The 24,461-nt window shown below is 38.8% G+C and overlaps 1 protein-coding gene and 1 long non-coding RNA gene across 5 annotated transcripts; one reads left to right on the top strand and one right to left on the bottom strand.

The window, feature by feature from the left end:
• The first annotated feature begins 623 nt into the window (after nt 1-623).
• On the top strand, nt 624-17,613 carry LOC131228518 (probable 6-phosphogluconolactonase 2). 4 transcript variants are annotated; one of them, XM_058224213.1, is made up of 5 exons: nt 627-831; nt 3,106-3,152; nt 5,792-5,996; nt 6,071-6,206; nt 16,748-17,613. In XM_058224213.1, the coding sequence occupies exons 3-5, from the start codon at nt 5,824-5,826 to the stop codon at nt 17,234-17,236; spliced, it is 798 nt and encodes a 265-aa protein (XP_058080196.1). In that variant the 5' UTR covers nt 627-831; nt 3,106-3,152; nt 5,792-5,823; the 3' UTR covers nt 17,237-17,613. The 4 variants fall into 4 exon arrangements, with proteins under 4 accessions (XP_058080198.1, XP_058080196.1, XP_058080194.1 ...); XM_058224215.1 differs by lacking the exon at nt 3,106-3,152 and having other exon boundaries at nt 624-831; nt 5,792-5,859; XM_058224211.1 differs by lacking the exon at nt 3,106-3,152 and having other exon boundaries at nt 628-831.
• LOC131228519 (uncharacterized) lies at nt 1,578-2,164 on the bottom strand. The gene is made up of 2 exons (XR_009162994.1): nt 1,771-2,164; nt 1,578-1,736 (listed from the first exon to the last, which is right to left on the bottom strand). It is a non-coding gene; the product is annotated as an uncharacterized LOC131228519 (long non-coding RNA).
• Nucleotides 17,614-24,461: the final 6,848 nt, after the last annotated feature.

Here is a 24,461-nt window from a genome sequence, read left to right as displayed (position 1 = left end):
TTACTATACACATGCATGCACTCATTCCTCACGTCCCAATCATCTACTTCCATCTGGGCTGTTGAAATAGTGCGATCAGAAGCAGAAGTTGTGTATCGCAAAATCATGCGGATCGAATATGATCATAACCGTACGATTAGTGGTCACTTAGTGGATAGCCAAAATTAGACATGATCAACGGTCTATAATTAAAGTAAGATGATGAAAATCCAAATATCATATTGGACAATCACAACCGTTGTATCAGCGGTTGGCAAAAAATGATCGACAATCTATATTTAACTTTAAAAAATGGATGGCCAGGATCATCTGATTAGTTTCCTTTTTTGGGATGCCCAGTCCACCTTGACACCCACATTTCAATTTGGTCCGCACACGTGTGAACGCGAATAAGGCCGTTTAATTGCCGGTCAGATAATAGACGGTCAAAAAATAATAATTTCAAAAAAAAAATCGCTGACGGATTATATTAACATGAAAGTGAGGCCGGCTCGGATTGCATGATAAGTGTGAAAATCATGGCAGATTGGCAGTGACCCAATTCTCAGTGGGGCCCACATGATTATGGTACACACTCAGGTTGAGTATCATAGAATTCTTTGATTTTTTTATATATATATAAAAAATAGTTTTATTTTTAAAAAATGAGAATTTCCAGGATGGAGAGAAAGAGAGAGAGGATCTAGCAAAACTGAATTTGCGCGTTAAAAGAGGAGACGGGGAAGCAGATTTCAGTTTTATCCGTTTGGAGAGAGAGAGAGTCTATAAAATATGTATTTATTGGTGTTGGTTTTGTCATGATCGTGGGATGCACGTGTGTCTAGCTGGAAGGTAAATTCTCTGCTGCTTCTTGAATTATTTCTACTTCTATTAATCATTTTGGATTGATTAGACTAATAGTATATTGTATTTAGATGATTCCAATCTCTTGCATGTTCTTCAGATTGGGTGACTGTAAGTCTTCTTTTTTTTTCTTTTCTTTTTTTGAATCTGTGTTTTTTTTTTTTTTTTTTTTTTTTTGTGAGAAAGATTTGAGTTGGGTTTTTTTTTTTTGTTGGTTTATGAATGGGATGTGAATTTCAGATTGTTTTATGATCTGGGTCTTTGATGTTTTGGCCTAAGAACTTAGTTTGCAGTTGATTGAATTGGGTTTTGATTTTTTGTAAGGTGTTTTGAGTCTTTGTATTTTGTTTTGTTTTGTTTTGTTGCCTGAGAGAGTCTTTGATTGTGATAGATTTGAGTTTTTTTTTTGGTTTCATTTTTATTTTATGGGATGTGAATTTCAGATGTTTTATGATCTGGGTCTTTGATCTTTTCGCCTAAAACTTCGTATTGCAATTGACTTTAGTTGGCTTTTGATTTTAAGGGTTCTTTTTAGATTATGCGTTGCTTGCATTGTTGCTCCTTTTTTTCTTTTATTTATTTATTTTATGATGAGTGTCTGTTTACTGGCAAGAATCCTTGCTTTTGAGTGATTGATTTTATTTTATTTTTATTTTTATTTTTTTGGAATTTGAATTTCTGATGGTTCTGTGATCTGGGTCTTTCACTTTTGGCCTGAAATCTCAAATTGAGTTGGGTTTTGATTTTTAAGGTTTTTTTCAGTGGGTTTATTTGGAGGATTAAAGGTTGCTTGAATTGCAAAAAATCTGTCGTTTGTGAGTGATTGAGTTTTTCTTCCTCCTTTTTTTCTTTACTTCTTCTAATTCTATTTCTGCTTTGTTGATTTTGAATTTCTTTACACACACACACACACACACACACACACACACACACACACACACATATGATCGTTTTGCCTGAAACCTCAAAATCGCAATTGGTTTGAGTTGTGTTTTGGCTTCTACTTATTTATTCTGTCTTCAATCGGATCATGGTTGCTGGAATTGCATCTTTGTTAAATGGTGACTTTCTGTTTGACCACAAGAATTAGGTTGTGAATGATCCAGATTTTCTCTTTTGTTTTGTTTTGTTTTTTTTTTAATGGAATTTGAGTTCGAATGGTTTTGTGATCTTGATCTTTGATCTTTTGGCCTAAAACCTCAAATGCAATTGGTTTGAGTTTCTGTTTCAATTTTTAAGATTTCCTTTCTGGGTCATTTATATGATCATGCATTGCATGAATTGCAGCATTGCTAAATGAAGGCTATGTGTTTTCTTGCAAGAACTTTAGCTCGGTTGAGTGTTTTATTTTTTTACTTTTTTCTTTGGATTTGAATTTATGATGGTTTCATGATCTGGGTCTTTGATCTTTTGGCCTGGAAACTCAGATTGCAAGATGGTTTTGATTTTTAAGGAGTTTTGTTTTCCACTTTGGGTCCTTTTGATAGGATATTGGGTTTCTCAAATTGCAGATTTATTAAATGAGGACTTTTTTTTTTTGCAAGAATCGTAGTAGTGAATGATTTTTTATTTTTATTTTTCCTTTTTGTGGAATTGGAATTTCTTATGGTGTTATGATTTGGTTCTTTGATTCTTTTGGCCTGAAACCTCAAGTTGCAATTGGTTTGAGATGGGATTTTATTTTTAAGCCTGGTTTTCTTATCTATAGGATGTTGGTTTGTCTGAATTGTAATGCTGTTAACCAATGGCTGTCTATTTTGTTGCAAGAAACTTAGGCTGTGGGTGATCCATTTTTGTTCTCTTGTTTCTTTCTTTCTTTCTTTTTCTTTTCTTGTTAGAATGTCAGTTTCAGATGATTGTATTGTCAGGGTGTTTGATTGTTTTGGCTTGAAACTGTGGATTGGAATTGATTTAAGAGGGGCTTTGATGTTTTCAGGATCATGGTTTTGTTTTAACTGCAGCTTTTATGTATGATCACTGCTAATTTGGTTTGGAGAATCTTTATTTGTGTTGATGTTGATGATGACGCTGTAAGCTTGTCCTAGTTCTTTGTCAGTCAGCTTCCAACCCCAAATTGTGAGTGATTGAATTGGGTTTTTTTTTTTTTTTCTCCTTTTTTTCTTGTGAAAACTTTAATTTCAAATGGTTTTAAGATATGGGGTCTTTACTTTTTTGGCCTAAAACCACAGACTGCTATTGGTTTAAGTTTGCTTTTGATTTTTAATTATTTCCTTGTCCATAATCAGTTTTCTTGAATTGCAGTATTCTTAAAAGGTGGCTGTTTACTTTTGTCTCAAGAATTCTAGATTGTAAGATTCTATGGCCTAAAATCTCAAATTTACAACTGATTCGATATTGGTTTTGACATGTAAGCCTTTTCTTTAAAGCAAAACATTTGGAATGTATTCCTGTCCGTAGAATCGTTGTTTGTTGAATTGTTTGTCAGAATTATAGATTGTGATTGATTTTCTTTGTTGTCCTTGTTTCCTTTCTGTTTTTGTTTTTGGAATTTAAAATCAATGGCAGGTTTAATTTCCGTGTCTTTGAAATTTTGGTAGAATCCATGATCCTGCTCAATTTTCCTATTTACTTTTTTGAATTTAAAGATTTTCGGTCCACTTGAAATTTTCAGATCCCTCATTATTCATAGGATCATCATTTTACTTTGGTGGAGAATCTCAGATTGAATAATTGAGTTTGGTTTCTTGAGCATTTATTTTTCTTCGGTTCTTTATTTCTGGAATGTAATTCTTAGATGATTTTAAGATCTGCATCATAGATTGGCGTGAGGCCAATATTTCTGCTCAATTATTGTGAGCCTTTGCTTTTACTGAATGATTTATATTGCCTCGTTGATCATCATGATCGTTTATTTAGTTGCGGCCTTGATCAAGGTATTTCATAACAGTAACAGTGGCCATAACAGGCACCACCGTTACCTCTATGATACTGACCAAAACGGCCAGTACGGTCTCTTCTTTTATTGCCAAAAAAAAAAAAACAAAACAAAACAAAAAAAAAAAAAAAAAAAAAAAAAAAAAAAAAAAAAAAAAAAAAAACCAAAAAACCTATATTTGTCCCATAACGGACTATTACACCCTTTATTTGGTTGGGGCGGGGGGGGGGGGGGGGGGATGTAACGGGCCGTTACGGGTCATTTTTTCCATAACAACCGTTACAACCCCATATAACGGTTGCCATCGTTATCTTTACGTAACGGCCTTTATGGCTCCATAATGGTCGTTACAACACACCATGGCCTTGCTTTCCTTTTCTTTTCTTTTTTTTTTTTAAAAGTTTGTTGTTGTTTTTTTTTTTCGAGTATTGGATAGTGAGTCGTTGAATTAGGTTTTAGTTCTTTCTTCTCTTGTTCATTATAAATGGAACGGGATTACAGTATTTAATTTTTGGCATAGAAACTATGTTTCTACTAGTTTTCCTTTGATTTGAGATGGCTTCAATATACATACCTTCCCCTATGCTGGAAGATTTAAAACAATGTTACCTAAAACATGAAATGCCCCAAGCTTTCCGTTCCAGTTCGAGCATTCCAGATTATGGGCCATTTGCAATCCATGCTGCCATTTTTGACAACCCTAAATTAACGGCTCTTTATTCTTACTATTGATTAAGTTGATGAAATTTTAAATTTACAATGAAGAGATTTATACTTCTGTTTATTTAGTTATAATATAACACTAAGCATGCTGGACCTATAATAATAGCATTTATCATGTCCTATATAAATTGGAATATCAGTTCATATATAAAACTATATTGCATACACAGTGTATGTTCCTACCCCTAGTTTACTGCATATTGGAAGAAGTAGCATACCACGTACCAAAAACCCACAATCCAGGTAACCTTAATTTAAAATTCTTTCTTATACATAGGATCTCTTGAATTGCAGTGCTGTAAAAAGATGCTTGGTTATTTGTTTCGAGAAATTTAGGTTGTAAGTGTTTTTGGGTTTCTTGTTCTTTTCTGATGTGAATTTCAGATGGTTTTAACATCTGGGTTTACTTGATTCATAGTTGAATTGAAATGGGTTTTGATGGGCCTGTTCTTTACCTCAAAGATTTGTACTACCTCATTGCTTACATCATTCTTGTTTGTTTGACTTGTGGCCTTGTTAGAAAAGATGGCTGTTTCAGTTCATGTTGACATGATCTTCGTCTCACTTTTATTTCAGGAATCTTATATCATAAGAGAATTTGGTGGCTTTTTCTTTCTTGTTTTGGACTTCAAACTTTTGGCATTAAACTCGTATTTATGCCCAATTGCAATTGCTTTTGAGATGGGCTTTCTATTTTAAGTTTGTATAACCATTGTGACAAATATCATTGGGATTCTGAAAATCTCACGATATTATAACAGAATTTGGAATAAAAAATATTATCATGATAATATTGCGAGATTTCCAAAATCTCGGCATTTTTTAATTTGTCATGAAATTATTGTGATCTTAATGAAAAAAATCTAAAGTAGAAGTATTTTTGTTCATACTTGAATATTCAATTGTTTAAAATTATTTAGTAATTTATAATAAATATTTTATTTTCAATGAGATTTTCCTGATAATATTGCAAGGAAAACATCAAAATCTGACAATCTCCAGAGAGAGTCACGGGCCAAGAAATTGAAGAGGATGAGATATTTCACCATGTTTCTAACTGAATCATTTCATCTTGCTTGTGTTGTTTGTGGGTCAGATCTGAGATTGTTAGGTAGGTCCTTTTATGGATCAGAACCTCATAGCGAGCATTAGATCCTTCTCAAAATTTCACCGCAAAATGCCCATATGCCTTTGGTTGATTTGTTTTTGCTCCGAGAAGAGATTTGGAATTTCAGGTTTTCCTAGCAGTATCATTTTGCAATTGATTTAAAATCAATTTTCTCCTTTGTTTTTCCAACTGAGATTTGCTTGCTTCTGTGTGTTTTTTAGGGTTATAGTTTGAATTATAGCCTTGCAAGGAAATGGCGGATTCTGGCCGTCCTGATGACAGAGGCGAGGTGAGAATTCATGATAGTCTGGATGAACTTGCCACAGAATTGGTTGATTATATTGCAGAATTATCTGAGATGTCTGTAAAGGAGCGGGGATTTTTCGCCATTGCCTTATCTGGCGGATCTCTCATCAGCTTGTTGGGGTATACGTATTTCATTTTCATGCTGTTTGCATTATATTATGCCTTTGGGAGCTGAATCTTTCTGTATGAAACAGGAAACTCTGTGAAGCTCCGTATAATAGGACTGTGGATTGGGCAAAATGGCATATATTTTGGGTTGATGAGCGTGTAGTGGCGAAGAATCACACAGACAGCAATTATAAGCTAGCGAAGGATGGCCTTCTTTCAAAGGTATATACTGATTCGAAATGCCAATGACTTTGTTTTCTATGCAAATTTAGATGTTTCTCTTAATGTTTGAATGAAACTGACTGTTCCTTCATTTGGGAGACTCTCATTTCTAGCCTACATGGGTATTCAGATTCGAGCACGAAAGATATGTATTAAGATCCATATGTATTACCTGAAAAACTAATCATCTTTTCACGGTTTGTCATTGAAATTGCTGAGTTTTTGCTCGTGCTTCTAATTCGTGATTTCTAGTTGCTTGAAATGCATGTTTTGGATCTTCCGTCATGCAGTTTCATACACAGCATTTGCTTAGAATATCCTACTAAGCAATGAAGCTTTCTGTATGGCATACTTGCCTAGTCAAAAATCATTTTTAGTGGAAGCCTTAGAAATTTTCATTCTTGAAGTGGAAAAGATCAAGAGCTAGTATCAATCCCAAGCTTCAAAAGAGAATTCAAACTATTATGTACTTCGGAGAACTTCTTTCGACATTTCTCCATCTGGGTATTAAACCTACCTCCTTCAGTTACCTGAGTTGGCGTACTGAAAAGAAGGTTCTCTCCTATCTAGCACTGCAAATTACTTGCTCACACTGCCAAAAAGAAGAATTTCTCTGTTCTCCTTGTGTTGGAGTCTCGCTAATCACAACTCCCAACTTCTTATGGCTCTTTAATACACAAATTACGTTCTTCTAGCTGCCGATTTTGTTCTCCATTTTTCTTATTGAACTCGTCTCTTATTGGAGGTTCTTAAGTATTATAATAAACAAAGGCCAAAGAAATAAGGATATCTTATGAAAAACTACTATGAAATTTATATTCCGGTACTTTTAAAAAAAACAAAAAAAGGTTTTCAAAAAGCTACCTCATTAATCGATATAATTATCATTCCACTACCTTCCGTCACGGCCTCTGTGAGAGCAAATGGGTGGGTGGCTTAGGTGGGCCCCACCGTGATGTTTATGTAACATCCACCCTGACCAGCGGGTGCATCATCCCATGTTAGTTCGAGAGCCTGAAAATCAGCACCACCTATGATTCAGGTGGACCACATGATTCAAAACAGATTACAGGGCAATGCTTACCCTCCAAACTATTTCCATTAGTGTGGCCCATGTGAGTCACGAATGGATATGATTTTTGGGATACTGGTCTAAATGTTTGTGTTGAATCTAGTGATTGGAGTGGATTTCATATTATTATCACGGTGGGGCTTGTAAAAATCAAAGGTCAACATCTCTCTCCTAACTATTTCCTTTGGTGTGGCCCTCCAGAAGGACAACTTGATTTTTTGTCTCTAGGGCTAATATTGTACTAAATATCTAATGGTGGGAATGGATCTTACATAAACATCACGATGGGCCTGTCAAAATCATGAGGGTTGTCCCATTCCATTTCATTTTTGCTCTCATTACTCTTTGTAGAGTGGAAAGAGAAGGCCGCCGGGACTTTTTTTGGCGGGCCCACCATGATGTCTACGTAAGATCTACTCTAACCATTAGATGTGTAATCTCAGTTTAGGCCCCAAGCCAAAAAAATCGGGCTGACTTGTGATTCAGGTGGGACACACCAAAGAAAACAATTGGCAGAAACACGTCCACCCTTCATTTTCACAGAGACCAGCAGGATGATTATATGAGATCCACTCCAACCATTAGGTGCCACCCAAAAATTTAGGCCTATGGCCTAAAATTTAGGCTCATTCATGATTCAGATGGGCCATACCAAAGGAAATAGTTTGCAGTGTGAGTGTTGCCTGTAGAACTGTTTCCATTCATGTGGTCCACCTGAATCACGGATGGGGGTTGATTTTGGGGCCCTTGGCTTAACATGAGGTGACACACATGTTGGTCAGGATGAATGTTACACAAATATCATGGTGTGGCCCCCCGAAGTAGCCAACGCATTTTCTCACATGCCTACCCAACCGGCTGTTAAAAATGTGTAACAGAAGGTAGAGGAATGATAATAACATGGATTAATGAAGTACTTATTTGAAAACATTTTTTGGAAAATGTACCGAAATGTAAATTCCATATTAATTAGGTAGTTATTTGTAAAATTCCCAAAAAAGAAATAGTGATAGCCTTCCCAAAGCCATAACACTAGGTTAGATAGGACCCGTAACCATGCGTATGGGTTCTGTCATTAGCTAGATCATATGGAATGGTAGTTCTCTCTTTAGAGAGAGAGAGAGAGAGAGAGAGAGCTTTCATATCATAAGATTTGATCTAATACTAATTAATGTTTTAAAATATAATTAATATATATCATTTGTAAATTTGTAAAATCTATGAAAAGGCAAAAAAAAAAAAAAAAAAAAAAAAAAAAAAGAAAAAAGAAAACCCACTCTTTGTGAAAAGTGTTTTTTTTTCAAACAAAACCTTTTCAAGTTCAAAAGCCTTCGCTCAATTTCAAAAACCCTTTTAAGACTTTTGTGATCTGAGTTTTCAGTTGGGTTGACACAAAATCTGGTTGAGTTCTTTTCTTTCTCTTTTAAGCCATATTCCTTGGCCTACTGTCATCATCATAACTACTCCCTCGCAGAACTCCTATCCCATTGCATCTGCCACAATACAGATCTAATGATCCATTGATGCTATTTCTAGTTTTCTAGACAAGGTTAGACAGGTGTGACCTCATGATTCCCCGTCCCCTTATCTCTACTATCTAGAATGAAAGTAGCATCTGACAATTTTACCCACACGATTAGTTGAAAATTTTGAGATTTAAAAGGACATTGGAAAGGATATCCTAACATATTTGATGGTATTTAGGTCATTGGAAAAGTTTCCGTGGTTATCAACCCACGGCTCATATTTTACCTGCTCCCCATCATTGGGTAGTGATGGTTTTAGCCACTCACAGGCATTCTTGCATGTAGCCCACTCCCAATAGGTTGTTTCCTTTCCGCTCCTTGCATGTAGCTTGCACCCAACCCCTCTGTGCGTGTAACCCGAGGGTGCACTTGGTCTCTCTCTAAAATATATTCATCCTCCATTATAATGACCCTCATGGTGTCATGGGTGTGATACCTACGATGCCCATATAAAGGATACAGAAACGAAAACAGATATGTGGAGTAGAGATATGCCTTTGCTTTTCCCATAAGTCTAGTAGGCATAGTATACAGCTATCCCTTTGATACTCCAGTACATTGAAATAACTTGCTGGGACTTGTAAATGAACCTAATTGTCATTGTAGTCGCCATCATCATCATCATCAAAGCCTTATCCCAACTAATTAGGGTCAGCTACACAAATCATTGAGTGATGTCCAATTTGCTGGGAAAAGTTGCCCGAGTGATGTCCAATTTTGGCACCAACCTAGTTGGCACCACTTTTGACTCGGTGGGGCTTTCAACATGGGTAGTTGAATCACTGAGTCTGCCAACCTTGGCACATACCTCTAGTGCAGTGGTGCTACCATTAGGGGTGCACACAGTTCGGTTCGGTCCAGTTTTTGGGTGAAACTGGAACCGGACCATTCCCTACGGTTCTAGGATTCTTGGAACCGGAACCAGACCGTTAGCACCCTAGAATCGAACCGGAACCGGACCGTGAAAACCAGTTCGGTTCCGAATCGGTTCCACGGTTCTGAGCTTTTTAAACTCCAACCCAATTGCACTTTTTTAACAATACTATTAAGGTCTTGGAACCATACAATCGGGCGTGAATGGAGGGGAATAACTTCGTATCAATTCTTGGACGGTTTGGATGTTTTACACACTAGAGATGTGGACACATATATGGCAGTTGAACGGTAACTTATCGTCCAACTAGTTACATGGGAGACCTCTTTTTTTAATAACCTACATAATGCAATCAGACACTATATACGTGGCTTGCATGTAACAGAATCCAAACCATCCAAATAATGGGACCCGCTATAGATGGGACAGAGCTCCAAATTTAGATTCATTAGACAATTCTAACCTCTAATCAATGGACATTTTCCTGTTGATCTGGATCGTCGAAGATTTCTCACTATAACGGTCCATCAAATGTCCACGAATCCGCCATTAAGATCATATGCTAAATGATGATCCTTTGATACTGGGCCCACTACTTGGACAGTTCAATTTAAGGTACATGTGTGCCACATGTAATGATACTGACCGCACATGGGACGTAGCCACACCATCAGATTGACTCGGCAATGCTATTTGCTAAGCTTGGAATTCAATTCAATGTACATCTACTTTGTTGAATTTGAATATGTTGTTTTGACCGTTCATTAGATGTCCACTGATCAGTTAGTTATGACCTACGTTCATTAGATGTCACGGTTCGAATCTACGGTTCCTGTAACGGTTCAGATCCACGATTTGTGAGGTTCGGATCTACGGTTCATGCAACGGTTCAGATCAACAGTTCGTGAGGTTCTACAGGGCCCTAAACCGGAACCGATCCGTAATCAACGGTTTTGGGAATTTTGGAACCGGAACCGGACCGTTAGCACCCTAGAACCGAACCAAACCAGACCGATCCAACGGTTCCAGTCCGGTTACACGGTTCCTATGGTTTGATGTGCACCGCTAGCTACCATGCAACTCGTGGCACGGAGTAGGAGCTACTGAGATAGCTTCCTTCTCATCTATTCCAATTCCATGGAAGTAACATGTCCATGTTGTTTTTGGTGTGCTTGCCAGTGACTTAAAACATTGATAGGATTAGCCAATGCTATCGATTTTGCATGTGGCTAATATGATATACAGTAGGAATTATTAAATCCCCTTGTATCGCACAAAATATTGCAATGTATTACCAACATATCCAAATATATCGATGCATTGCGATATTTTTCCAAAAACCCTTCATAAAGTTCCCCCATATCGCCAATTCATTGTAATACATTCCCCTACCAGAGATTCAAAAGAAAAAAACTTGCAAAAAACCCCAAAAAAAAATCCATTTCTTAAATTTATTTGGGGGAATCTGTTTTTATACTTGTATTGTATGATTTATGAATTATATAAACTCACTTTGGATGTAATTGTATAAGACAACTCATAATTTAGGACCGTATACAAAGGAAACTTGTTGTGCATACTTTTTTTGTTATTTTTTGAGTTCTAAGTGTGTAATCATGTCTCTTTCAACTTAGTCTAAAGTTTTATTGAAATTTTTCATCAATTCCCAATGTTTCCGTTAAACAACAACAAACCCCAATACATGTGATACCGATATTTTTCCATATCCCAAGGGTGCAATATGGGCATTAATACTTATATTTAAATCACTGGTGCCTACAAGGGAGAGTTCAATTGCTCTTTAGATCATGATTCGAGCGCAGTTCCCTTACATCCCATTATGTTTTCTTCTAGTTTGTTTTCACACACAAGTTCAATCATAAGACACTGCAAAATCATAAGACCTCATCAATGGATTATTTAGACTAATGGAAGTTGATTGTTAAATTGCAAAAAGAAAAAAATAATTAAAAAATAATTTTTAAAAAATGATATGTAAACATGGAATGGAGTTTAATTAAATCCAAATTCAAATTGATTTGGTTTTAAGTCAAAAAAGATATGCAAATTCAATTTTCCTCGTGAAAATTCAATTTTGCAAACTATTATCAACATTTAATAATGTTTTGTAAGATAGAAACTTTTTAGGGTACCCGACTATTGCATTTGACAATTTTGGCATGTCACTAGCACATTAAATATTTTGGAACTTGGTCTAATTTAACCTTAGTTTATAGCTTAATTGCATGAAGCATGAAGCAAAGCAGCAACAGATTCGGGTGCGTGAGCGTGGAAGCGTCTGTTTCAAAATGTTAGCAAGTATAAATTACTAGGAAGGAGAAGCGTCTGTTTCAAAATATTAGCAAGTATAAACAACTAGGAAGAGGGAGTTGAGTGGGAGCCCGAAGTGCGATTAAAGATGAGAGCAGTGCGTGGTTAGAAGGATCATACAACTAAGCTTTAAGTTTCGCTAACACCACATATGTCCTCTCATGCACTAACTACCACTTCCAACCGCCCTCTATTCTGAGATATTTTATAAAGAGATGGAAGTCAAAGTGTCAAACCCACAAGCTTAATGTCATGACATGGAGCACCCTCCAATGGAGCCATGAGATTGATGACAACGGACTTGCCATCTCTCTAAATGCTTCTCTCAAGGAATTGCAAGCGGTGGAGATTGGGAATGCATCTCAATGACAATTTCAACTTTTTTATTTGGGTTTAAAGCTTCCTTTGGGGATAATGGACCATTGGTAAAGGTCCTTTTTTTTCAATCATAGCCATTAGTGTGTAGGACTTCCAATTGGTGATGAATGAATGAAGGTCTATCTTTCCACATTTTTTCCATGCAGCAAAATCATACATTAATATAGAAACATATTTAGTTGTATTGTTATTTAGGACCTGTTTGATTTTCCAACTACCTAGGTAACTGGATGTAAGTGGGTAATAATTACATTTTACACGTAGTGGCAAATGTTGTAAGAAGAAGTTGACTACATATGAAGGTGTTTGTTTCCATTTGTAGATGTGGGTAAAGAGGTCATCATCCCAATGACCCACATTGAGGTAACAACTGTAACTGTCACATCACAGTACCAATATGGAAATGGTATCCTTCATGTTGCCTCTTACAACCATAAATCTATTGTTTGGCTCTAATAATCAAGTACACATTTTAAAACCATTATTACAAGGCCGTAAATCTATTGTATGGCTCTAATAATCAAGAACATGAATTTTAAAACCATTATTACAAGGCCATCCATCTCTCCTATGGTTATTCCATGGCCCACATTAAGTATTGGGTATGTCCCATCTCGTCTCAACTTTTTGAATTGAATATACCACCCCACTTAAAGCTTACAATGTTTGGTTCCTATAAATTAGAAGGTGGTAGTGTAGATATGACTTTAACGTGTCGTCAACGATCCCTCGATCATTGGTTCAAGCAATACGACTGACGAAATTGATGGGCTTGAATGTCTCTCCACCACAGATTGTCGTTGTAACAAACGAGACGATTTAGTTACACATGCAACAGGGTTGATGTAAAGAATGGTAGATGGAGAAAAACATGCATTACGAACGGAAAGTATCATCGCCGATTGGTTCCGGTAATCACCTTCGAGGTATCCTAGACTAGATGTCTTCTTCTCTAGCAGAGTGAGTCAACAAATGCAAAGAAGGGGGTTAAGGTTCTTTTACGGTGTACTTTCTTTTAAGAAGCATTTGCATGCGAACCACGCCACTAACAAGACTATCACATCACCCGCACCCACCTTACTGTCAAATCCAACAAGATTTCTTCCTATAAATGCAAGATTCAGTGCTTTCGATTCGCCTGAAATGGTGTTTGAATTCCAATAGGTCAAAGCCAACTCATTTGTGGTGATTTTCAAACGACATTAGATTATAATGATGGCCTATTTACCTTCCATTTCACGGTAAAGGGGAATATCAAACAGCCCTTGACATTTTTCATGGAGCATTGATGCCATGAAAGCCACGTGCACACACAGATGGATTGCAACCTGCTATTCTAATTTCTAGGTAACTTGTGTGGTACTGGTAGCCTTGTTTTCTTGTTAGGCACATGTTAGAATTTTGTAAGAAGGACAGTTCATTTTCCCAAGATGCCGCCACACTTATTAGTGCAAAAAAGAATCTCAATATATCTCATTTATGAGCTTTTCTAGGCCCACACACGTGCAATAAAGCTCATGTACACACCACACATGTGCCTGCATGGCATGATAGGTTCAAGATCCAATCCACCCATTAAAATGGCACCACTATATTGATGTTCGAGCCCAAGAATCAGGTTGATCCACTGGTCAGCTGGGCCACAGTTAGCAAACAAATGTACAACTCTGAAAACTCGGCTGAAATTTTCTAATCAACCTACCTGCTTCCAATATTGGGGCCCAAATTTATATTTGGGAAAATGCGTACAAGGTCGAACCAACTTAATGGATGGATTAGATCACGCACATATGTGCCATGCTAGCACATGTGTGGAGGGTACCTTGCTTTGTTGCACAAGCATGTGTTCTTAGGGCCTTTTTTATTTCCCCATTTACCGTGAAATGGAAGGCGAATGGTCCATCATTACAATCTACCGTCTTTTGAAAATCATTGTAAATGAATTGGTTTTGACTCATTGGAATTTGATCACCATTTCGGGTGAATCGAGAGCCAAATCTTGCATTTACAAGAAGAAATCCCATTGGATTTGATGGTAATGCAGATGCAGGTCATGTGACGGTCCTGTCAATTATGTGATCAGCTAAACCACTCTGACTGGGTGGTCCACGCACATGCTTCTTAAAAGGAAGTATACCGTATAAGTACCTCAAACCCTTCTTCAAATCCGTCGACTCACTCTATTGGAGAAGAAGACATCTAATCTAGTACACCCCAAAGGTGATTACTGAAACCGGTTGCCAATGATACTTTCCGTTTGTAATGCACCTCCTTCTCCCTCGACCATTCCATGCATATGCCTTATTGCATGGGTAACCAAATCATCTCCTTTGTTACAGCAACAATCTACAGTGCGCTCAATGAGAGAGACATTCAAGCTTGTCGATTTCATCGGTTGTATTGCTTAAACCAATGGTTGAGGGATCATCGACAGTACGTTAAAGTCATAGCTACGTCTCCACCTTCCAATTTATTGGAATCACACATTATAAGCCTTAAGTGAGGTGGCATATCCAATTCAAAAAGTTGAGACGGAGCATACCCAATACTTAATGTGGGCCTTGGAATAGCAATAGGAGAAATGGATGACCTTGTTGTAACAGTTTTAAAATTTGTGTACTTAATTGTTAGAACCAAACAGTAGACTTACGGTTGTAAAAGGCAATACGTAAGACATCATTTCCATATTGATACTGTGACGTGACAGTTACGATTGCTACCCAAACGTGGGTCATTGGATATGATGACCTCTTTACCCACATCTGCAAATGGAAACAAACACATTCATTTGTAGTCAATTTCTTCTGACAACATCTACCACTACATGTAAAAAGTAATTATTATTCAATTACCCGGGTAATTGGAAAATGAAACAAGCCCTTAGAAAACTCCTTTTTTTCATTATTATGGTTTGTATTGAGAACTAGATACTTGTAGCCATTTGCATATTATGCACGTTGTTAAGAAGGAGAGAATTTGAGAGAGAGTATATGGGATTGGGATGCCCAACCCTCTCTTATTTATAATAATAGAAGAAAACGAATATTCCTTCATTCATATACCTTCAAGTTGAACATAGTGGAATCAATGGCAACCTTATCTCTAGCATTATCGTGTTTGGAAGGAATAAACACTATTTCATTAGATGCAGGGACGGTGACAATAAGAAACCATAGAATGGTGCTTCCCCTTTCCACTAGAAAACTATGTAGCTTTTCAACAATTTTTGCATCCATTGAAACAAACGCCTTTTAGTAATAGGATCAAAACATTTATACCCCTTTTGTGAAAACAAATATCCAAAAAAAAAAAAAAAAAAATGCATTTGACAGCTCGATTTGACGATTTATTTTCAAGAGGATCAGTATTATAGACATAACAAGCGTCCAAAGACCCACAATGGAACTTCATGGATTGGATAAAATGCTGAAAAATATTGGATAGGTAACTCTCTTGCAAGAATCTTAATAGGAAGATAATTAATTAGACAGCAAGCTGTGAGAAGAACTTTTGACAAAAAAGATTTAGGAAGAGACATACCAACGAGGAGAGCACAAGTGACTTCTAAATTATGCCTTTTTTTCCTTTCAACATTTCCATTTTGTTCTAGGGTATATGCACATGTTGTCTAAAAATTAACACCATGCTCCTGACAATAAGATAACATAATATGATAATGATACTCTTTTTTGGTATCTGTATGAAGATAAGATAACATAAAATTGGGCAGGCTCTAGTAGTACCAGTATCACCATAAGCTTATGGCAGTATTGGCCAAATGTGGGGCCCATGTGATGCACTAAGGCCATCCAACCCATCCATCAGATGCTTCACCTCATATTAACTCCTGGGTGCCAAAAAAATCCCGACCCAATATTCAAATAGTCCACAAAACATGGAACAATGTGAGAGGGGACATCCACCCTTGAATTACACAGGGGACCACCTGAACTGTGAAACAGCCTAATATCCACCCTGGCCCTTCATCAAGATCAGATGAAGGGTCTCTGAATGTCCTGGATTTCATATATACATATTATGGTGAGTCCACACACAATCAAGGGTGGACATTCACTCCCAACTTCACACCCCCCCCCCCCCCAAATCTATCCGGTACTAGCTTGTGGCCATACCAGTACCACTAAAGCACGGCCATTATATCTGTTACTCATCATGGAATTTTAATTTGTATGTTCTCAAATATCGAATCAGGTCGGGTTGAGTTTTCAAGTCAACTCGACCCAACCGAACATCAGATCAAGTTTTTGAAGTGTGATCAGTTTCCATTATGTAATTACTATTTAGCAATACATTATTCTTCTCATCACGAAGTATCTATATGCACATGTAACATGGACAGGTACCAGTGGTCCCTGGCCATGTGTACTCTATCAACGACAACGTCTCAGCGGAGGAGGCGGCAAGTGAGTACGAGTTCGTCCTCCGCCAGCTGGTGAGGAGCCGCACAGTCAGCGTGTCTGAGAGCAGCGACTGCCCCAAGTTTGACCTGATCCTACTCGGCATGGGGCCTGACGGGCATGTGGCGTCGCTCTTCCCACACCATGCGGCACTCAGTGAGAAGGATGAGTGGGTCACGTTCATCACTGACTCCCCCAAGCCCCCACCAGAGAGGATCACCTTCACACTCCCCGTGATCAACTCAGCATCCAATGTGGCTGTGGTGGTGACGGGCAGCAGCAAAGCGGAAGCCATCCATCTGGCAATCGATGATGTGGCTAGTGACTGTGCATTGCCGGCGCGGATGGTGCGGCCCGCCAACGGGAAGCTGGTGTGGTTTTTGGACAGGTCAGCTGCCTCAAAGCTGGCTGTTTCTCAGCCTGATGAGTGAGTGGGCCACACTCACTTGGTTTTGTTAATGAGTGTGTATGTAGTTGAGGTGGGGACTTTGGTACCATTTGATGCCTTTTCTGGTCCTTTTTCTTTGACACAATATGATGTCTTTGTTTCACTTTTTGGGGTGTTTGGGGAATCTGATTGTCCTCGTCTTCTTTTTCTTTTTTTTCTTTTGATGAATAAGTGGCCCACCTAGACAGGTTTGAAAGGCCTTTTTGTGGTTTGGGGTCTCTTTCAGGGAGGGTGGGATGTGAAGAAAATAGCAAGTGTGATGAGAAATCTGTAGTGGGGGGTATTGGGTTTTCTTTCTTCAAATGTTTTCTTGGCTAGTGGAAATCATTTTCATGAAGTACAACAGCAGTGGTTTGTTCATGTATTAAGAGATAACCTAGTAATCATCTGAGTTTTATTTGGACAGGTGGGTGGGCCAATGGAACAAAATCATGCCGATTGTATGATTCTAAGCATCTGATCGATCTCCTAGAAGAATGGATGGTCAAGATCTTTTGCAGAAATGTGTCAAATCAACAATCTGAACCACCCATATGATGGGCAACAGCTTGGATAGCTTATGACTCTAAATTATCACTTTGAGTAGATTCTGTTAACCATGCCATTTGTGGCTTGGACAACAATCCTCTTTAAAGAAAATACCACTGTTCAGATGGATTGGACCTTCTACTTGATGTGACTTTTGTAATGGGAGAGCCATGATGAATTGGGTCGATCAAATGGATGGTGTAGATTGATTGATTAGCGTATATACCTGTCTAATCGCAGCTCATTGCTCTATTGATTTAGAAGTTTTGATCATTTTAATTGAAGTTTTTCTAACCTTAATTATATATAAGGTTTTTCCTAACATTTCTGTCCTTTACCATGATGTTAGCAATGTCTCTGAACTTTTAAAATTGGGACCCGATCATCGATGGTGACTGTTAATTGGACGGTATTATTAGGAGAAAGACGTGCAAGAATCACTTCAATCAGATGATCCCAACCCTTTAAATGAGGTCAATTTGTTATAACTGTTTGTTGTTTACAAGTCACAGATCACAAGGTTAGAATTATCAGACCAAAACCAAAGTCTACTTTGTAATAACATGCAATGAATAGGTGTTCCAAGAAGATAATTGGTCCTATTTTGTTTCTCTTCAATCTTGACTGTCCATTTTTATTTTCTATGCTATTGATTGGATGTTTAGGATTCTTCAATTGGTATGATTTTTTCACCATGGCTTTTTCTAGTTATATTAATAAAAGAACATCTCATGTGGGTGGGACACAGATTTGATAGTTGAAACCTCCTTAGGGCCCTCCTCAGTGTTTATTCGCCATCTAACCTGTTCATAATGTCAAATAAACCTGGGTGAAGGGAAACACAAAAAACAGATTGATCCAAAACTTTTGTGGCCCACGAGAAGTTTTCAACAGTAGGTGTTCAATCCCCACTCCTTCCTGTGGTATGGTCCACTTGAGATTTGAATCAGTCTCATTTTCCCCAAATTGAATGGAAAAATGGATAGACGGTGTGGATAAAAGAAATACATCACGGTGGAGCCCATAGAGCTTCCACCAGTGCTGAGCTCGGGTACCAGAGGAGTCACTACCGGATCCAAGTTGCTCTTGGTTCTTTGACTTTTGTCTCTCCAAATTTTTGGGACGTGATCCTATTGATTGAATATTGACTATTGTTTTCAATGAGAATGTCTTAAGTACAACCTGTTGGATTGTAAGTTACTGTCCACCCGGAGAATAACTTCCAACTTATTGTGGCTGTAACATCCACCCGATACAAACAGAACTAGACCTCACAAGATTTCTTGATGGGTTCAGTAAATGGGACCCCCTCCCATTAAAATTGGATCAGGTCAGGTATTCAGGTGAAAGTTGAGGGAGTGAAACCCAGGATCAAAAGGATAGACCAAGTTGAGGGGCTCCTAGACAAATTCCAAGCCTGGCCTGGTTACTAACTAGGATTAAGCTTTCAACCCAGTATTCTAGCCCAAACGTGATCAGGAGTGGGCCAGGCCCGAAGTTCAACAGGCCGGCCTGGTCTATTGATACTCGTAATTGTGATTAACAACCACATTCTCTTAAGCGAAACAGCGATTCAATCACCTAGGCCTCTTAAGTGATGGGACTAGATACTTGTAGATATGTGAATATGTCAAATCATGCATAAAACCAGTAAAATTCATGGTATTGCTGGATTGACTTCTAGAATGGCCTAATTTTTTTAGTTATCTCTGTTGGGGAACTGTGGAAGCACATTGAGATGAATCAAGTAAAGTACTATAATCGCATAACAAAGCTCAAACACAAATAAATTGAATTTTATGCGGAAAAACCTTTGTGGGAAAAAATCACGGCACAAAGTGACAATGATCCACTATGAAAGCAAAAAATTACGAGAGATGGAGATTACCCAATCCGAATAAGCCGCAAATCTCCCTTACAAGCCAAGCTATGTTCTTAAAACCCTAGGAATAAATTAAAAAGACCTCGTGATTTGATACCCCATATTCTGATTACACCCATATATATACCATATACAAGAATCACAATCGAAATCGGAAACAAATTCTGCATTTACACAATTCTGCGTGTGCGCTCGATGTCATTTCGATCGCATCGACAGACTGTCGATGGCGTTGAACACCCTCGATGTCATCGAGTTAAACACTAAAACGTTCTAGTGACTAAACACGAATTTTTTGGATTTGCCATCTTCGATGCGACTTTGATGGCATCAACGATCTGTTGATAGCATCGACCCCCCTCGATGGCATCAAGCAGGACACCACAAGGTGTCTAGCAACCAACAAGGGATTTTTAGATTTTCTCGAGGGCATCAAACAACTGTCGATGACATCAAACAACTGTCGATGGAATTAAATGGTCTGTCAATGACATCGACAGACCATGTTGCTAAAAGATTTGAGACAATAACAACAATTTCCATGTCTTGAATCTTCATTCTTCTTCTCTTCTTGTCCTTATATCTAATTCTGTCTTACATCATAATTCCATCATCGCTTCTCGTGCATATCCCATCTTCTATTTATGCTTTCACCAAGCCCATGGAAGGTGCATAGAACTTCAACTTCTTAATGGGAACCACCTTAGTGAACATTTCAGCCGGATTCACATTGGCGAGAATCTTCACTAGAGTCATACATCCATCATCAAGTACTTGTTATATACAATAGTTGCGCACATCAATATGTTTAGTACATGAGTGATCAACAGAGTCCTTAACCAAATTGATCGCGCTTTCACTGTCACAATTAATCGGCATAGCCTCCTATTGAAGCTTCATTTGACTTATCATCATTATCAACCAAACACATTCCTTGAATGCCTCTGTCACTGCAATGTACTTAGCTTCGGTTATGGAAAGAGTCACCACAAACTGAAGCTTCAATATCCAACTGATCGCTCCACCCGCGAGTACAAACGAGTAACCAAAAATCGACCTTCTAGTATCCACATTGTATGCGTAATCAGAATCCACATAACCTACTAACTTGACCCCTGATTTCTCAAATGTCAAGAAGTAGTCATGCATATCTCTAATGATCGAAGTAGCCATTTCACTACCTCCCAATGTTATTTCCCGGGGTTAGATATGTACTGCTAACAACACCCACCGCATATGAAATATTCGGTCTAGTATAGACTATGACATACATCAAGCTACCAACCGCGATCGAATAAAGCACACAAGACATATCTTACTTTTCTTCATCTGTTTTAGGACATTGTTTAGAAGAAAACTTAAAATAAGTCATGTGAGGAATACTAACCGGTTTTGCCTTGTGTAACACCCCGTACTTTCCAGTACTTGGGTGTTACCGTATAACCAAACTTAGTATAAATACAAGCCTGACTTAAGTAAACATTCACGTTCATCCTAGTTTAAATCTGACTGTTGAAAGCAGTCTACACTTATGTATTAGGCTATCCATCCGTTCATGTTTGAGGCGAACCATCATGTCATTAGCTTAACACATTGTTATGACTTTGATCACCTCGATGGATGGATCAAACCATCCAGTAGTCATATAATATCTAATAAGTATAATTATTTTATTTTACACAAACATAGATTAAAAGAATTATGGACGTATTTAATAATTTATTTATCATATAAATAATGAATGAAAATGTGTTATAATAGAGTGATATGTATATAACTAACGTATACAAAATAATATTATAATGAGTAATGTATAAATGAATTCTGGTGTAAGTACTAAACATCTTCTATGATATGAGTACAAAAAATTATTAGATATTTTAATAAGATTTTATATGATTTAACAATATTATGGAATACAAAAATGATTTTAATTAAATAAATATTGTGAATTATATACTAATAAACATGTGATCCATTGCACGTATATGATAGTATATTAATATTAAAATTTATATATTATTTGAATAATAACATATGATGGTGTGCTTAGACATATAAGTGATCCCTTAAGATATGTTAACCATTGATAGTCGAAATGGAACTAATCCGACCGTTGGGTCAACACATTCGATGGTAAAGGACGTTAATTCCACTAGTATGGCCCACCCGGACTTGGACCAGCCTGATCAACGGCCCAAGACACTTTGTTAGAGCTCCTCAGGAGGATGGACAGTATGGATTTCACACAGGCATCACAACGAGGCCCACACAAGGTGCACGTCCACACACTATTGTGCACGACGTGCACTGGATGACCAGAATGGTCAATCGGGCGCTGACCCGATGGAATTCAAAAAAAAGGGCACAGGATCCCTCCTGTTTTCGCTGTGCAGCGAGATGGACCGAGAGATGCCTACTTGGATGAGGTGTGGGCCACTTTTGGACACTATACATGAAATCCAAGCCGTTCATCGCGTTGGTGGGATCTAGACGACCAAAACCTCGTCGTCCGAAATGCCCCATACACACGTGTATATGTGAGCACAGCAGGTAGTCCTGGACGGACAGCTACACTTCCTGATATCGAGCCGTTGTGGAGTCCTCCACGTAAGCGATCCGCATCCCAAGCTCTCCCTCGATCCCAGCCGTCCCTCGGAGTGGAAATCCGAGCGCTCCTTTCAGCGCCAGAAAAGAGCAGGCAACCGTCTGAAAGGCAAAACCGCGTGGGTAGCCTTTCCACTTCGGGAAAGACGCGCTGGCACAATCCAGACCTCCAGCAAAGCTCCGTAGGATCATCTCGACCATCCAAGCTAGGACAGCTCTGGAGATAGACGAGAAGTTATCCCTCCTCGCGCGAAGGAAGTCGCGGCGGGTTATCTCGCGAGATGGTTAAGGAATCTCAACTGTCACGTGAGAAGGTGGACTCCACACTGATCATGGGCACTATCCGGTCCGTCCAAGCGGTGCAGATCACTGTGATAGGCCCAGAGCAAGAAAACGCCATTACAGGCGAACTCATCTTCTCCATCCAGCTATGAAAACCACCAGAATAGTGTGGGCCCCATTTTCTGATCTAAAGTACTTTCCTGGTGGCCCACGACTATAGAAGTCCATCCCTTGTGGTGGATGGACCCCATGCACTCGAGAGATCAGGGAAAATGCTCGAGTCGGCCACCGATTCTCGACCGTTGAATGGGCCATTCGAGCGCTCTCCACCACTATAAAAAGGGGAGCATTGTCTCGAGATTTTCGCCAGGAGATCAGGAGAGAGAGAGAGAGAGAGAGAGAGAGAGAGAGAGAGAGTAGGAGAGGTTTTAGGTGGGCACGTTTGAGTAAGCTCGGTGCCGCACTGCACCACCTCAACCCGTTTGACTCGGATTGAGCTGGGTCAGTGTAGACCTGTAGCATTGCATTACCTGGGAAGGGAGAATAGGAAGCAAGAAAAGAGATAGGAATAGAGAGGTTGAAAACCAGGAAGGCGAGAAAAAGCTTTCGTGTGATCTTGGTGCCGCACTGACTCAAACCGGTCTACTGGACAGAGTCGAATCAGTGCAGACCAGTAACACCTCAGTGGAGAAGACAGGTAACACCTAACATCCACCCCATTAATCTGTTTAAGTTTCCAAATCACTTCAGGCCACTAGCTCTCTCAAACAGGCTTTGATATGGTGGCAAACGGGACGAGTTTAGGCCATGATTTGAGCTAAGAAATGAGTCAGAAACGAGTCTCAACCAGGACTGAAACCAATCCCAGTTAGGAGCCCAACTCGGACGTTCTGCCAGGTCGAGATATGTACAGAGGTTGGGCCTAGTGCAGCCTACCATCTGTACTAAAACCGGTCCAAATGAAGGGTTGGAATCGACCCTCTTGAGGGACTCACTCCAGACGAGCCACTACCTGGGCCGTTCTATGCTCAAAACAGTCCTCCTGTTGGACGGGACAGAATCCATGAATGACCCATATGGGGCTTCGTTGTAGGCTGGAAACTGGCCTTAGATAGGCTCTGATGCAGGCTAGGATCTCATGCCCTTTTTGGGCCATATGTGGAGCTGTATCAGGGCATGCCTGGAGATGTACTGGAAACCGGCCGTTGCGCACCTGATGGGCCAAGAATGGCCCTTAGTTGGGCTAAAGATAGGCCTTCCCCACGCCATGTAAGGCTGGACTCGAATCCAGCTGAAACTGGGGCTCCACAACGAGCCGAGTCTAGCTCCAAACAGGTGGGCCGCACCTTGGACCATAGTGGGCCGCCCTCATTTAGCCAGTAGGCCTCCCCTTGAATCAGTTTGGGCCTTGCAAGCTAGGCCAGTTAGGCCAGTTCAAATTATTCATATATGGGAGCCAGGCCTAGTTCCTTTTGGGCCACCTTTGGGGCCGCCACGTTGGGCCAGAAATCAGGCCAAAACGATAGTAGGCCTGTGCTAAGCCAGCCACACAGTGGGCCTGGACCAGCCCAGCCTCAGTTGAGCCCAATTTCATCGGTTGAATAAATCCCAATAAGCCTACCTCATTGTGGTTAACCTTTAGTAGATTGAATTTGCTAATATTAGTTAATATAGACACTTATATTAACAAATATCATTATTAATGTTATTCTTATGTAGCCATTAGTAGATCATTATGCTAGAACCAGTTATTATAAACAAATTATTAAATGGTAATATTTTATTTATCGTCCTAAATATTTATTTTGGATAGTAGATGGTACTAATCATAACGACTATCATCGCCATGATTAGCTAATATTAATTTATCATTAATATTAATAATTATATTATAGTTATAAATTAACAT

Source organism: Magnolia sinica, chromosome 16, assembly GCF_029962835.1.
Source record: "Magnolia sinica isolate HGM2019 chromosome 16, MsV1, whole genome shotgun sequence".
Lineage (NCBI taxonomy): Eukaryota > Viridiplantae > Streptophyta > Magnoliopsida > Magnoliales > Magnoliaceae > Magnolia > Magnolia sinica.
Note: the sequence above shows the minus strand (reverse complement) of the source record. Positions and strands in the feature narration are given on the sequence as shown.

Excerpts from the sequence above, each read along its gene's own strand:
- LOC131228518 (XM_058224213.1), top strand. The coding sequence starts at position 5,824 with ATGGCGGATTCTGGCCGTCCTGATGACAGAGGCGAGGTGAGAATTCAT. Across the intron at positions 5,997-6,070 it reads TCTCTCATCAGCTTGTTGGG|GAAACTCTGTGAAGCTCCGT; the intron begins GTATACGTATTT and ends TGTATGAAACAG. Across the intron at positions 6,207-16,747 it reads AGGATGGCCTTCTTTCAAAG|GTACCAGTGGTCCCTGGCCA; the intron begins GTATATACTGAT and ends TAACATGGACAG.